This window comes from Sprattus sprattus, assembly GCF_963457725.1.
Source record: "Sprattus sprattus genome assembly, chromosome: 2".
Lineage (NCBI taxonomy): Eukaryota > Metazoa > Chordata > Actinopteri > Clupeiformes > Clupeidae > Sprattus > Sprattus sprattus.
Window position 1 is genome coordinate 14,243,395 of NC_137921.1, and position 17,141 is coordinate 14,260,535.

The following is a 17,141-nucleotide window of genomic DNA, read 5'->3' on the forward strand; positions in this document are numbered from 1 at the left end:
AAATAGGAGTACAAACCAGATAACCCCATTTCTTTCCAAAATATGGGAGTGTTGGCATTTTCACACACTCCAAAACAGTTAGATCGCTGTCTTGAGTGTGTTCATAAGGTCATGGGTGGATATGACCGTTGATTCAGTTAACCAATGTTGTCATTGAATGGGAGACAGATTCTATGTTGCTGCTTGATGTAAATGGCCGTGTACTAAAGGGGTGTCGTAGGCTGTTAAACTCGACCTTTACCTGTGTTATTTGCGTGTGTGAAATGTGACGCTTGTCTCAAACGTCCTCTAACTGTAAAACGTGTTTATCATTAAGGTGGAACTATGGGGGAAGATGGCTCGTTAAAAAATATTGCGGTTTTGTCCTCCCTCAATTTGATTTGTGAGCTGAATATTTAGTGTCTTGGAAAAAATAAAGTTACATAATGTCTATCTGCTCCTTGTATGACTTGTTTTTTTGCAGTGCTTTTTGTGTTTACATCATCACATATTTATGGGTGCACACTGAACCAGGATAGGATAATGCGAGTTTTGCTTATTTCTGACGGTCGCAGTTGCATAATGCCATCTGTTGAAAATTCCCGGTTTGACAATTGATGTGGGTCTATTTTTTTCTGGAGGCGGGGTTTCAAAATTGAAAATACCGATGATCCAGGAGAGATTGCGATCATCAAATGTTGAAGAGTCGGTGCTTTCACACTATCTGACCGCCTCCGGGTTTCTCTCATGATCTGCAAAGTTAATATGAAGTTCTAGAATGTCTTACAAAACTGCTGGAGTCCTCGGTCGTGTTCTTCTGCAAAGTGGCAACAGGACACCACCTCTTGTCAGGTCCTTAAAACTTCAGAATTACAGTAAATGTTCGTCCTGCGGTGTGAGTAATCAAGAGGGCAAATCTAAGCCATGTTCTTCGGCTTCTCCGACCTCCCCCGCCGCGCACAGGCATCCGGTAAGCGGCAAGAAGCGCAGCGAGGAGACGCTGACTCTGTCCGGAAGGTCCTACTCTTCAACCGCCCTCAAAGTGGACCAGAAGACCTACCTGTGGGCAAGATACAGTGAGATGAAACGTCTGGTACATGGTATGTATCACGCGTTCACTTCGATTAGGGGAAACGTATGGAGTTATAGAGCTTCATGAAAATATTATAGATTCTAATTTCCTTAATACTTAAAATACATCGGTCAATTTATACTTTCCAAAGATCAACAGTAGTGCACTGTTGACATCCTTTTTAGAGGTAGAGGCAGCCTCAAACATGTCTTTGGAAAAGCTGAATCAATCACTAGTCTACAACTTCGCACCGTACATTCTTCTTTGCATCAAGTGTGTGTTCTTGTTAAACCCACTAATCACTTAAATCATCGCAAGTGAGTTGTGAACCCCTATACATCGATTGATTGCATTAATTAAGCGCAGTAATTTAGCCACATGTAGCCTCAACGCTTTATCCCACCCTCCATGTGTATGCTGTTGCAAATACATGCCACAGCTAAACTACCGCAAAATTGACATGAATCCAGTGGTTCCCTGAGCTGTGTGCATCCTTGCCCCACTTTCTAAAGCTTGGTCATCTTCCAGTGGTTTTCTGGCGACGGATTTGGAAACGGACCGTGACCCTCTTTAATCTAAATCTGTGTTTGTCCTGTTGTGATTACTCAGCAAGAATGTATTTGCTGTTGCTAAAAATACCACTCGTAGAATTTTACATGTTAACAACGTCACCCAGTTGTCAGAAATAAACAGTGTAGCTCTTATTTCAGAATGTAAAGTAAGAACAGCTCTTTTTTCACACAAGTACAAACAATGCAATATGTTATTAAGAGCCTTTATCAAATAGAGTATGAGGCTGCAGGAGCTGAATGAACAATGAACATGTGAGTCCAGTTTTTAAACCCTGAATTCAGTGGTGTAGTGGTCCCTGGAGTGGGTATATTTTTAATTCTTTTAAGCAGCCCATACAGCACAGGATAAACGCCCTGCTTTGAGAAGTGGGTATACGCAATGCTGACTGAAAAGTAAGTGGGTATACTCCGTATTAGAGCTGGGTTTCGATTCAAATTTCAAGAATCGATTCGATTCCGATTTTTAAGTTTCAGAATTGATTTTTTTCCGATTTTCTCAGATTCCATCCGATTCGATCCGATTTTGATCTGATTTCCGATTCGATTCGATTTCGTTTCGATCCGGGGGTTAATGTTATTAAAAATGAAAAATGTATTTGAACCGTTTCCTTCACTTCATGACTGTGTAGAGAAGCAACATATTAAAACTAGTATTATATCAATATGAAACAGCAAATCTTACAAGTATTGGTAGTTACTGATGGCTGGAAGACTGATGAAAAGGTTAAGGGTCAATCTACCTTCGAGAAAGATAAATCAGGACAATAAATGGAGGACATCATTGAGGTGACTATATCTGCAACAGTGGATTCCTACTGGGACACTAACCAGTGCATTATTATTATGCTTGAAAAAAAAAGAAAAATCGATCTTTGGACGTACGAATCGATAATCGGTCATTAATATGCGAATCGATTAAAAATCGGAAAATCGATTTTTTTTTCAACACAGCTCTACTCCGTATACCTGCGTATACCCTGGACTACACCACTGCCTGAGTTGCATAACACTTTGAAAGTAACTGACATGTTTGGCCCAGGCCCTTCTCCTGGGGAGAGAGCTCAGGAGGACCCTCGCTTTCTTCCACTGGGCCCGACCCATGAACTGAGATTGGACTGACTCTGATTGCGGCCCTCTGTGATGTTTTGTAATTTCTCTCTCAATAAAAAAATAAATAAAAAATGACTGCCTTAATCCTGTCTGGCTCCCACCACTGCGTCAGTTCCCCCTGACCCTGCGGGAGACAGCTGTGCTAATCTCCTCCAGGAGGAAAGGGAGAGGGAGGGAGAGAGAGAGGGAGGTAGAAAGAAAAGCAGAAAAGCTGCACCACTAGTCAGTGAAACCCTACAGGGGTGCATAAGGGTGCATTGCCCTCCTAAACTAAGATGGCGCACTCTCAACTAAAGTTGCGTGTTGAACATCGCTGCACAGAGTACAGCAGAGTAGCTACAAGTGTGCCTCCTCACAAGCTCCACCCTCACTGGTGTCGTTCTGGATCTGGCCCTGGTACAGATGCCAGCAGTTGGTTTGTTATGTGTTCATGTTTGACCCACTCAGCAGGATAACTAGGCCTATCCCAAACACAGACAGATCACAGCATTTATGGATGGAAGAGGCTGTGTGAGAGGGATAATGTATAGTCCATCGACAGGATAGACAGTACCCTTCTGCCCATCAGGATTTACATTCCTGTACTGACCGGCGGACTATACATTATCCCTTACTAATTCTATTGTTCCTCAGAATGTTGCAAACAGTTCCATTGAGGTATTTGAATGGTCCACCCTAACGTTCGGAGGTCTGATATTTCTTTATAATGAAGAAATATCGAACTTCGGAATGTTGGGGTGGTCCATTCAAATACCTCAATGGAACTTTTGCATCATTGTGAGGAGCCGTATAATAAACATAGATCACTTAAGAGAGAGGGGGAAAGGTTACCTCAGATACCAGAATATTTTGGACGAAAGTCCTTTTCCAGCTGCACAGGCTAGGTGCCTCAGAGGTATAAGTGATAAAGTATGTATCAGTAATGTGTGTATGTATTTAAGTCATGTGATGTCTGTGGCCCCAGTGGCAATTGGTGAAGCTTCAGCTCTGATAGTGGTCAAACCAAAACGTAGTAGTAACGTGATTTAGTAAACGGCCAAGTCAATTCAAGTCAAGTCAAGTAAAACCGCTCAGGCTGAACAAAGTGCTGTACAATTAAATCACAATAAAATAAAATATCAAAACAAATAGAAAACAGAAACAAAACATTAGATCACAAAAAAATAAATAAAATATCAAATAGAAAAACAGAAGCAACACACTCAACCTAGTGGTCAGACCAAAACGTGAGTAATAGTAATGTGATTTAGTTCGGTCATGTTGATGAACTTCTCCACCCTTGCCTGTAGATCTAATACCTCCTGGCGTGTGCACACTGCTCAACTCCTCCGCCATCTACGCCAACAACGAGGTGAGCCTGGCCGAGGTGGACATCTATGGCTTCGACTACGACTACACACTGGCCCTCTACTCCAACGCCCTCGACTCAATGATCTACACCACCGCACGAGACTTCCTCATCGAGCACTACAAGGTGTAGTTTATACACACACACACACACACACACGCACACACACACACACACACACACACACACACAGAATTTGAATACACTTCACCTGATTACCAGACCTATAAACAAACTCACACACACTTACACTCACTCTCACAGACTTACACTCACACAGACACATCATGTAGTAGGATAGGCAGCTGTGGGGCAGTGATGTTCTGTTCTTATTATTTGAAGGCCATCATTGATTTGATTTGATGCTTTATAGTCTTATTTTGTAGTATTTCATATAAAGTTATATCATTTGACTGTCTAATAATTAAAACTCTCTCTCCATCCATTTGCACCCACATTTCTAACCCATCATGTAAAATATTTGTGTTATCATGATGCCCTGGAGAACAACGGGACATTTAAATGTGTGTGTTGTTTTAGTACCCTGAAGGCATCAGAAAATATGATTACATTCCCAACTTTGCCACAAGGGGGCTTCACTATGATATTCAGAAGGTACGTTTAATAGTCTGTGTAGACTTTATCTGGTAAATCATGACACACATTTACTTTAATGTGAACTCACAAACACACATACATTTGTATGCTTCCTGTTTTCTTCCAGGGTCTTCTGATGAAGATAGATGCCTTCCACTATATTCAGCTAGGAACGGTTTATCGGTCAGTACCACACTTGTAGTTTAACCTGTGTGTAGTCACTCTGACAGACACCTGGGAGACCTCATAGCAGGTTTTAGAAAAGGGGCTCTATACTCTCTATGCACTGTGGGGTACTGCAGCATCATTTGTAGCATAGCAAACAGTATAGTTATATTAGTAATATTTACTAATTCATTTTTATTTGTAAACATCACAGTATGAATGAGATGAACATGAAGTAATGGGCTCTGTTTTGCTTTGCAGAGGCCTGAGACCAGTCCCCGATGAGGAGGTGCTGGAGCTTTATAAGGGGACCCATCACGTCCCACTGAACACCGACAGTGGCTTCTATGGCAAGGTCCCTGTGCTGTCACGTTATTATACACTACTATCCCTAACCTTTAACCTTTGACCCCAAGGTCCTTGTGCTGTCACGTTATTATACACTACTATCCCTAACCTTTGACCCCAAGGTCCTTGTGCTGTCACGTTATTATACACTACTATCCCTAACCTTTGACCCCACGGTCCCTGTGCTGTCACGTTATTATACACTACTATCCCTAACCTTTGACCCCAAGGTCCCTGTGCTGTCACGTTATTATACACTACTATCCCTAACCTTTGACCCCAAGGTCCCTGTGCTGTCACGTTATTATACACTACTAACCCTAACCTTTGACCCAAATTGCATGTTGAAATGAAATGTAGTAACATAATCACTTAAGAGTTAATTACACCCTAGAAACTGTGGACAGTTCACATAAAGTGGAGACTTTTTAAATTATTTGTTTGTCTGTATCAGACAAACAGCTCAAACTCAGGAGCAAATATCTGTTGGTCAGTAAAGAACATAGCCCTACATAGCCCTACATAGCCCTACATAGCTCTACACAGCTCAACTAGTAGAGCAAGAAGCATTACCAAGGTCAGGCCTTTTTCAGTATCTCTGTGACGTACTGTCCGAATACATTATAGGATGGAGGGAATGATCATAGCATATACTTTATAAAGTAAAAAGCTGTAATAAAGTACTGTATATATTTTATATTATATTATTTAGTCTGTAAATGCAGCAGTGCTGTACTTTTGAAAGGTTCTATATTCTAGAAGAAAAGTCAAAGAAATGTCTCAGTTCACACCTCAAAAATGTCTGAGTTTTATTTCCCTTTGAAGTATTGGCCAACACGCTGTCACTCGGATGAAGATAATTTCCTGTCATAACAGGATGTTATTGAGTAGGAAGGAAAGTCCCTGCTTAACATCACACCTCATTACCTAAATCTAGTCTGGTAGGGTCCTGTTGTCCAGTGTGAGTGTGAGTGTGAGTGTGAGTGTGTGTGACATTGAAAGATCTGGCTAATCAGGTGAATTGTTTTCAAATTCTTTCCCCTCTTAAAAAGGTACACGTGAGTGAAATGCACTGTGGGATATTTTTGCTTTCAGCCCCAAAACACAGCTCTTGTCTTTCTCTTTCTTTCTTTGAAACTCTTAGTCAGAGAAAGTAATTTCCTTCTACACAGTACAAATACACAAAAGCATCGAAAATTATATTTTCATATAATTTCTTCTTCTGTAGTTTGGTATGGAATTAAATAACAGAAGTTATTATCATATAATATAATTCACTGTAGTTTGGTAGCTTATTAAATAACAGACGTTTGCAGGGTCAGACATGTGCCAGTGTGTCAAGCCTTGTGCAGATGGCCTTTCCAAACTACAATATTATAATAAGACAATATTACATAAGACAACATTGTCTGTGAGCCCAGTGCAGACACCAAATCTCCACTGTTATGATGTTTCTCTGCATGTGCGCATGAATGCTCTGTGTGGTATTGTACACCTATTGTGGAAATGAAGGCAAATGGATGAGGAACTGCACTAGAACTGGTCAAACAACAAATCTTGATGCATAATTGTAGGATGAAAAGTTAATAGCCTGTTAACACTCTCCAGGTGCGTGCAGCTCCAAGATCTAGATCCATGACACAATCAGACATCTGTGTACCCAGCATTGATATGAGAAGAGTCATTTCCTAGATGGCCACTGATCAGTGATTCTACCCGTCCACACAGGGCCCAAAAGTGAAGCAGTTCATGGACGTCTTCTCCCTGCCGGAGATGACCCTGCTGGCCGTGGCCAACGACTTCTTCATCTCCAGCAACATCGAGTACGACCCCGTGCACCTCTACCGAGACGTGTCGGTGGGTTAGGGTCCTGCTACACCTCACACACACACACACACACACACACACACACACACACACACACACACACACACACACACACACACATCACACACATCACACACACACACACACACACACACACACACACACACACACACACACACACACACACAACCACTGTGTTTTTATTGTTATCTCTCCGGCTCTCCGTAGCTCGTGTTTCTCTCGTTGGCTAGGATCAGGTTCCCAGGCCTATGCGCTGCTCCGAGGGCTGCTTTCGTGAAGTTAGATCGCTTCCCACCCAAACAGGGTCATCTTTCCACCCTCTCGGAGATGAACCTCTGCACTACCCGCAGTCTGCGCCGCTGCTTAACAATGGCGCTCCACATCCATCTGGGTCTCGGGGGTAAAAGGACCCGCGTGTCAGAGCCGTCAGTCTTTGGTTTCAGGGCTGGTCGAGGGCCAGCCGGGGCCTTGTTCCACCACCGATTTTGACTTTGCTTCTCCTGAGAAACTGAGCCGTTATCGGCGGGGCTTTTTTGTAAACACGTGTGCCAGTGGGGAAGCTCTGCTTGGCCCTGAAACGCGGCGGGGGGGCGGGGGGGTTATTGGGAGGTTTTGTGATTGCTTATCAGCTGGGGAGGAAATTGGACAGGAAACTGAAATTGGATTGGACAGGTCTTCTGCCAAATGACACATTTCACTAAGCCTTATCCTTTTCCAAATCAGCCCAGGGAGGCTGGTAGGGGGTATAACCCCCAGTCGTTTGGCACTGGATTCATGTCGACTGCCCACTCTCTTGTCCTGTACTATGAACATGTCCACACACAAACCTCTTAGGGCCACCGTATAAAACCACTGCACCTACTATATGCAATCATGTCTATATTCTTTTTTTTCCCATTTTGTGTGTAGGAAGCTATTGGGATGGTGCACATTAAAGGCTACATGTACAAATGGATAATGCAGGACTTGGGTAAATATCTAAGTGCTTCTAATCAAATGCATTCCCTTTAAGGCTTTTCTTTCTTCCATCTTTTCAGACTGTGTCTCTTGGTCTGCCATGTTTAATGACTGACACCCCTCTTCTTATGGCTGCAAAGGTGATCTAGTGGAGTTCCTTCAAAATGTAAACTTTAATACAGCCGGCTGCTTCCTCCGTCAGGCACGTCTACGTATGTTCTCCAGTGCTTTCCAAAGAACAGAAGAACATAGAACATAGAACATGACATAAGAACATAAACACAAGTGGTTGTACCCTGAAGGAGGCAGCTGCTGAAACGTTGGTATTAGATTTGGCATCCGAGAGTATGTGGCTCTTCATGTTTTTACACATTTTCACTATTCTGGTCTGGCTCTGTTTTTGGGGATTCACATCCTTTCTCTCTGTTGTATTACTATCGATGGTAAAGTTCTCAAGCGCTGGTCATTAACCCCGTCAACATTACTGTGCACCTATCCCAGAGAGGTGCATTAACCCTGTCACCATCACTGTGTGTAGCTATCCTACACCTTCACTGTGTACTGTACCTATGCTACACAATCACTGTGTGTACCTATCCTACACCATTACTGTGTATGGCTATCCTACACCATCAATGTGTGTATCTATCCCAGAGAGGTATACATTAACCCTGGCATCAACACTGTGTGTACCTATCCCAGAGAGATGCATTAACCCTGACACCAACACTGTGTGTAGCTATCCTACACAATCACTGTGTGTACCTATCCTACACCATTACTGTGGGTAGCTATCCTACACCATCAATGTGTGTAGCTATCCTACACCATCAATGTGTGAAGCTATCCTACACCTTCACTGTGTGTATCTATGCTACACCATCACTGTGTGTACCTATCCCAGAGAGGTACATTAACCCTGACACTATCACTGTGTGTAGCTATCCTACACCTTCACTGTGTGTACTGTACCTATGCTACACAATCACTGTGTGTACCTATCCTACACCATTACTGTGTGTAGCTATCCTACACCATCCCTGTGTGTAGCTATCCCAGAGAGGTACATTAACCCCATTACTGTGTGTAACTATCCTAGAGAAGTACATCATGAGAGGAGAGGAGACGTATGCTGTCCTGCATCGCCTGGTCAGCCAAGGGAAGAAGCTGTTCCTCATCACTAACAGCCCCTTCAGCTTTGTGTGAGTGTTATTTGATGAAGAGATAGATGTATGGATAGATAGATCAAAACAACAAAATGGCTATTTTAAATGTTTCCAAGGAGTGGACAGATGAACACGATACAGTGCACTGAAACAGATTTAAATTGGGATTCTCCCAGTGATAGTCAGCCACGGGAAGAAGCGGTTCCTCAATGCTAACAGCCCATTCAGCTTTGTGTGAGTGCATGCCTCTCCTGCATGTCTAGCATGCGTAGCCTTGCCATCTACTGTGCAGGCGTAGTGAAGGAGGAAATCCTCTACTGTTATTCAATGCATGGATCCACTTATGGAGAAACAAAAATCATCCATATGTATGACCAGGAATGACCAGATGAATGTGTGATTGAGCATATGACAGATAAACATAAGGATAAGTATGCTGAATCAGTTGGGTTTCTCCAAGTGATAGTCATATAAGATTCCCCACAAAATAGCTTTTATTTTCTAGGGTCCACTGTTGATGCCCTGTATCTACACAAGTATTCCCTTCCCAATCTGGAAAACACCCTGAACACTCTCTGTTCTCACTGACCCACAACACAACCTGTTTGGTTTTAGATTATTTTTCTGTAATCGACTCGTTTGTCTGGTTACAGTGACAAGGGAATGAAGTACATGGTTGGCAAAAACTGGCAAGAGTTCTTCGACGTGGTCATCGTTCAGGCGGACAAGCCGCACTTTTTCAACGACTGTGTAAAGTAAGTGCTGCCGTCGCAGGGGGTCGCTGCTGGTATCAGCCACTCAATAGTGTTTGGTGGTCACTGTCAAAACTTCTCCTTTACCATATTCATCTCGTCACAGGCCGTTCAGGCGTTTAGATGCCAATGGAGATCTTCAGTGGGACAAAATAACCAGTCTGGATAAAGGTCAGGTGTACAAACAGGTCAGTTCAGTGTCTATGTGTGTCAGCATTACCCTTAGATGATTTAATCAGTAGCGTGATGACCAATTTTCAACCCCAAGGGCTGATTTTGTTATTTATAATTTTTTTATAGAAAATGGTAATTTTGTCAATATTAACATCAGCATTGTTGTACTTCATCACAATTAAGTCATACAATTTACAGCTCGAAAAAACACATTTCTGTGTCTACTACCTCTTTAAGTATCAACCTCACGGTGACTGCTGTGTTGCAGGGGAACCTCTTTGACTTCCTCAGACTTACAGGCTGGAGTGGCTCCAAAGTTCTGTATTTTGGTGACCACCTCTACAGTGATCTGGCGGTAAGACAGCAAGTTATTCAAGATCATATCAAGATTATAGACAAGCCGTCTATAATTATTATAGACAGTCACAATACATGCTTCTTATGTCAAGCCATAGGAGTAACATATAATTAACAGGAGGTAATATAGCCACTTTATCAGTATCAATATAAGCTTATGCAATAGGATATAGAAGGAGAGAGCGATATTATCTACTGTGCCTTACTTTACCCAAGACAGGTCACTGAATTCAGTCCCGAAATATACTATACTCTCATCCTTTGTAACGAACTTTGATGGCAGATTCTTTTTTAAGTCAAATGGAGATTTGATGTGTGAAACTATCCATGCATGAGGTCCTGACTGTGGAACCTTACTTCTCTTCTCTTCTCTTCTCTTCTCTTCTCTTCTCTTCTCTTCTCTCCTCTCCTCTCCTCTCCTCTCCTCTCCTCTCCTCTCCTCTCCTCTCCTCTCCCCTCCCCTCCCCTCCCCTCCCCTCCCCTCCCCTCCCCTCCTCTCCTCTCCTCTCCTCTCCTCTTCTCTCCTCTCCTTTCCAGGACCTGATGCTGCGTCATGGCTGGCGTACGGGGGCCATCGTCCCGGAGCTGGAGCTGGAGACCAGGGTGGTGTGCACGGAGCAGTACGCCCAGAGCCTCACCTGGCTGCAGGCCCTCACTGGCCTCCTGGAGCGCATGCAGGTGAGCAGACCGGGGGTGAGGAGAGGAGATTATGACCCACTATCTCAACTCCGCTAAAGCACGTCCATGCGTTTAAGTGGGGGACAGGGCAAAACATACAGCCATCTTAACCATTTTTCACCAAAGAAAATATTATTCATTTCTGTTGTTTCTGTAACTGAAATAAGATAAGGTCAGCGACAGTGGTACAGGAGGTAGAGAAGTCGTCTAGTAATCGGAAGGTTGCTAGTTCGATTCCCTGTCGAAGCGTCCTTGAGCAAGACACTGAACCCCTAATTGCTCCTGATGTGCAGTGTGCCATCAGTGTAAATGTAAAAGGTGTATACATCCTTGTAAGTCGCTTTGGATAAAAGCGTCTGCTAAATGACTAAATGTAAATGTAAAAATGTAAGATTGTAGCATATTTAGGTAAGTCAGCTCTGTTATACTCTGGCTTCAGAGATTAGAATGCATTTCATGTAAAAGGGCTGTATCACCACTGTCTGGTAGAATTGGATTTCAGGCTGGACTGTTTCAGAGTGTGGGTTATTTTTTCTCTTTCTGACTCTCTCACCCCCCTCTCTCTCTCCCTCTCTCTATCTCTTTATGTCTCTTTCAATCAGCTGCATCGGGATCCAGATTCTAAAGAGGTACTCCTTGAATGGATGCAGGAAAGAGAGGAACTACGGTGGGTGACAAGGGACATTATGTGACATCTCCTCCCAACCTCCTTAAATTTAGAGTTGAAATGTCTTGGCAAAGCTCTCTCTGATGGTAGCAGTCAAGTCCATTAAAGTAAACTGGATTCCTACACTAGAAAATAGCAGTGGTTTCCTTTTGGACCCTTTTGTTTCTCTCATGTCTCTCCACTCTTTCGTTCCTCCAGACAAAAGACGAAGAACCTGTTCAACCCCCAGTTTGGGAGCATCTTCCGCACGTGCCACAACCCCACCTACTTCTCCCGGCGCCTGTGTCGCTTCTCTGACCTGTACATGGCCTCGATCAGCTGCCTGCTGAACTACGACCTCTCCTACACCTTCTACCCGCGCCGCACGCCTCTGCAGCACGAGGCCCCGCTGTGGATGGACCAGCTCTGCACCGGCTGCATGAAGACGCCCTTCCTGGAGGAGATGACCCACATCCGCTAGACGGAGGACCAGAGAGGAGCCGGCTCTGGGCCGGACCGGGCCCAGACCAGGAACGGGTCCGTCTCAGGGTCGGCTCCTCTCTGGGTATGGGAGTGGAGGAGAGCGTTCAAAGTTTTTTAGTGATAAGTAGAGGTGGAACTTCTAGTTAAAGAAAGAACTGCCAGAGATAAATAATTAAGTGACATGTAGTTATGCGGGGCCAGAGGTAATCACACTGTGGTGAGACATCACAGTCTGGAGACGCATCGAAAATAAACCCCCAAAAAGCTGCACCTACTGGCTTTTTTAGTGAGCTGTGATCCTAGCCTCCACCTTTCCCTAACCCCCGCCGTGTCCCTAACCTCCAACATGTCCCTAACCTCCACCTTACTTTGTACTTTTAGCCGAAGACTTTCAGTCCCATCCAAAGTCCCACCTCGGAGAAACAAATAATTAGGTCACATCAGCTGGCTGAGTTCATATGTGGACCAAGAACACAAAAGAAACACAAACCTGTCTTTCCACCAAAACTCCCTGTAACGCTTAGAGTCTAAGCCTCAATGAACTCAGTTCACATCATCTAAGCTAAGCTTAGCTTATAAGCGTAAGTTTAAACCTCTGATGGGATACTTAGAAGAATTAGCTACTACTCCTAATGGATTGTTAGTGCTAATATTGATACTGTTCTAATTATAGCAAACTTTTGATTTGTCTTACCTAAAATATTTGGAAACCACTGGGTAAATTCACTGACTGTAATGTGCATCATTTTTGAGGGAATGTTGTATTTTACCTGTATTTTTTTTTCCTATCTTGGATGAATTTATTGTCATTGTAAATTATGTTTTAGCTGCTATTTGTTTTGTTTGTTTGGTGTTTCTCTGTAAAGAGGACCTATTGTGCTTATTTTCAGTGCCCACAATTGTGTGGTTTACTAGAAATAGAAGTAGTATTGTTTTTCTCATAATACATACTTTGTCATACTGCACATTCCCCCTCTGTCTGAAACGCGTTGTATGAGCTCCTGTGTCATTAAGTTGTCGCACCGTCAGTGTCTGCGGACAATAAGAAATGTGTGAGATTACGTAATCTTGTAACAAAAGATAAGGGCTGGAATTCTTACAAGGCATTTCAGGCAGCTGAAAAGAGTGGTGTCTGTGGGAGAGAGTTCCTCCCTCTGGCGTGTACTTTGGGCTTTTGTAACTTTGCAGACCGTTTACATGCATAAAATGCTACATAACACTAAAGGAATGGGAAAATCCAGAAAAGCATAATAGGTCCTCTTTAAGTAGGCCTGTATTGTTAATGTGAGGCTTTATGAACAGTGAAGATTGATCAATGTTAAATGATTTGCTGTTGAACGCACAATTTATCTGAGATCCAAATAACACATTAATAACCAAAGCAGACAAACTGTGCATTTTGCATTTGAAATTGACCTTAAGTGCCAACCTTCACAGGAGTAGCAGTGTCTGGAATGGACTCTGATCAGACCCAGTTCACCATAGGACCCCCCCCAGTTCACCGAAGGACCCTCAAGTTTTCCTCCTTGTTTCTGTCATGTTTACCAGTATTCTAGATATGGGCTTAGGCCTTATTTCAGAGCCCAATACAAAAAGTTAAAATATTTATGTCAAAATTTCACAATCCTACATATCAAGGCTTTGGACCTACGTAAATACATTTGTGCCATTGGCATCATATTCAGACCTTCACTATAAGTCCAAATCACAATATCTAAAGCATATGTAGGTACAAAACAAAGTTCACATCGGGTTTTTCCCCCTTTGGTCCTTTGAAATCTCAAAGTTTTTCCTGATCTTAATATAGAAAAATGAAATATTATATTCATTGAAGTTATAGAACCACAGAGTTGTAATATGGATAAAATAAAGACTTACATATTAACTAAAGATTAGCAGTATCTCAGCATCCTAGGTATTTGGCAACATTGACATTTCACCCTTTGTAATTTCACTGTACTAGAAACGTAGATACTTGATTCAATGCATACCAATATTTATTATCAGTGGAATGAATTCCTATTACAATGGTACATTGAAATCTAAAAAACCCCACAAAAAAACTATTTCAGATTGCATGAAAAAACAACTTAACGTATTAATGGTGAAGATAGGTTAAATCTGCTCTTAGATTTGGATTCTACATTTGTATGAGGGTACCTTTAATCAAATTCCCATAACTTTCTTAACTTTTGGTATTGAGTTCTGAAACTTCTCAATGTGAAATCTCCCAAAATGTGGAGAAAACCCTAGGGGGTCATGTGAGGACCTCTAGGGGATTTGGCATGGAATGACCCTGAAATAGCTGTGGGGATGTAGTGGGATACATTCAATTATATTTAATTATATTGAAATAGCGCCAAAATAATATAATTGGCTTAAGGCGCTATATTTACACCTTCAAGAGTTATTTCTGTGGGTCAGGAAGAGGTTGCACAACTGCTTGAAAACACGCACAATGTCAGATACCACAGGAGGGCCAATGTGTTTCCACCCATCTGCACAGTATTATGGCTTCAAACAGAGTATTATCCTCCGCCAGTAATGTGGTCGGTCAGCATTATCTTGTTCTTTTTGCTTAAAAGTACGCACAACTGAAATATGTAAGAAATTAGCAGTAGGATTGCATCTGTGTTATTGCTGAATGTATTTAGAGATGTTAGCAGCTCAACCCTGTGTGCAATAATGAGTATGTCGAGGTCATTGTATCTTCTTTGTTGTAGCCTTTAATCTGTAGTGTTTGCTGGACCAACGTAGGCCTACCATTCACATTCTTCTTGTGATACTTTGTGATGATGTAGGTCACCAAAGGATGATTGTGAATAGGCTATGACAATCACTGAAATACATAAACAAATAAAGCAACAAGATCTACAATACACTTTGCTGTGCAAGGCATAATGCTGTGAAAGATTTAATTAAAATGATACAAAAAAATGCCCTTTAAGTCCTGCGCTGATATGCTTAATTTCATATCATTAACAAGATGGAAACCACATAAACTGGATAGCAATAGAGTTAGGTCTGTTTGACAAAAGTTGCTTAAGGCCAAAAACTGTGATTGTAACACATACAGCAATATGACCGTAGGTAGGTCGCCTGAATGACCTGAAATTAACACGCACGTACAAAATCTGACTCTATATTACCCTTCCGTTAATAATTTAGGGAACATCAAATGAATTCAGAGCGATGAGCGTTACCTAACATTTCTGCCAGGGAACGTAAACATGGAGTGGGGTTGCGTTACGCTGCCCTCGTGTGTGAAGAAAGAGAAACGCGCTAGGTGCGTAGTGTGACCAGGGAAATATTAGCGTTCTCAGGTAGCAGGCGCATAGTATCGTTGTCCCCGAGTTGTAAATGTGATAGCGAGTACTCGATACGGCTCACAAGACGGAACATTCATGGAGGACAGACACGGCTTGCGTAAGTTTACAATAGTTTGCAATATCTTTTAAATCATCGTTTGCATTTACCTAGAGTTCTCAATTTGTTGATGAATTTTACGGTTTGGAAGTAAAAGGCAACTGATGGTCTGTATACTATTTCCAATAGCCTACACATCAACGATAACAGGTGAAGGGTGTTCTTACAGTGAAGGCATTCTCACATCAAGTCAGTCATGCTTAGCATCTGTAGAAAGTATTCCACTGGTGGGCTCCATACTCTACCTACATAGTCGTCCTGTGTTTTCTGACTTGTCCTCTGTTCTGGTTCTGAACTGTCACTGACTGCACTGACAGTCTTAGTCGCTCCTTGGCTGCGTTAGCCCACATCTCAGAACCTCTAAGATGCTAGAGCATTGGCAGTTTATGCTGAATTCATTTTGTCAATCTTTTTTTTTGTTTGTTTGCTTGACTGAGAAAATAATAATAATGGCAATACATGACAGTAATGGTCGGAAGGTAGTTCAATTATGCTTGTCAGCACCTATGGCTATTTTCAATTCAAGACAACACTGAAATGTAAACAATATATTCAGTAAGATGCTTGGATATGTAGAATTTGGAGCCTAGTTGATATATCTTCTTAGCCGGGATAGGCTTATTCTTTTTTTCCTTCCTTTCGATTTTATAGGCCAGTTGTAAACAAATCCTAAGTCAAAATAGAAAAAAAGAGAACATGAATTGGAACACACCAGTGGAGATGAATTATAGATCTCCACTTAACCGAAACTCAATCTCTCCTCTCCTCTCACCCTTTCATTTGCTTTAATTTGCCTTCCCCCTTTCCCACCCCCTCACCCTGCAACCCTCCTTTCACTTCACCCTCCACCTCCACCTCCACCTCTTCTCCATCCTCCAGTTACCCAGCATGCAGCAGGAGCTGTGGCTTAGGGCCAGAGCTCAGGTGTTCTCCTCCCTCTCGTCCGTGTGTGCCATGCGAGCAGCCTCAGACCCCCACCCCCACCCCCTCAGGACCACAGAGGGCGGCCAGATAAGTGGGTCGTACCCCAGCGGCGTACCCAATGGTATAGCGGGTGCAGGAGACGCCCACCCCCACCACCACCACCCCCACGGGCCTCCCTTCCACAGCTCCCCCAGGCCAGGCCACGGCAGGTCAAGGACATCCGGTCACACCTTGGCCCACGCTAACAGTCACCATCATCATCATCATCATAGAGGTCAGCGGCTCTAATTGATCAATAGTTTCCCCTTGTAGCCACAATATGATATATAACCTACGTATATCATTCTTTATGAAAACACGTATGCAATATATACTATGTTTCTATCATTTATTGTATTATACATGCATTATTGTATGTATGTGTTATATTCTTTGCATTATATAACGTATGATAAAATGCAGTTTTCTTTTTGTTATATAACTAACATACCAAACTGTGTGATGAACAATAACCAACCCTTGTAGTCAAGTATATATAT

The 17,141-nt window shown here is 42.6% G+C and overlaps 2 protein-coding genes across 2 annotated transcripts in view; both read left to right on the forward strand.

Annotated features, from left to right (window-relative positions):
* Positions 1–757: 757 nt before the first annotated feature.
* Positions 758–12,250, forward strand: LOC308360234 (5'-nucleotidase domain-containing protein 2-like; the record flags this gene model as incomplete). The annotated part of the gene is made up of 14 exons (XM_080832037.1): positions 758–1,079; positions 4,023–4,207; positions 4,622–4,696; positions 4,806–4,861; positions 5,105–5,198; positions 6,920–7,048; positions 7,949–8,009; positions 9,096–9,198; positions 9,816–9,917; positions 10,021–10,102; positions 10,357–10,443; positions 10,983–11,123; positions 11,726–11,790; positions 11,989–12,250. 14 exons carry the CDS (start codon positions 758–760, stop codon positions 12,248–12,250), a joined length of 1,764 nt encoding a protein of 587 aa, XP_080688163.1.
* Positions 12,251–16,566: 4,316 nt separating this feature from the next.
* LOC308361301 (uncharacterized protein) overlaps positions 16,567–17,141 on the forward strand; it is a gene marked incomplete at both ends in the record, with an annotated part of 5,335 nt that continues 4,760 nt past the window's right edge. Inside the window, one exon of the mRNA XM_080833597.1 lies at positions 16,567–16,876. Within this exon, the coding sequence (XP_080689723.1) occupies positions 16,567–16,876 (310 nt within the window). The remainder of the gene's footprint in view (positions 16,877–17,141) is intronic.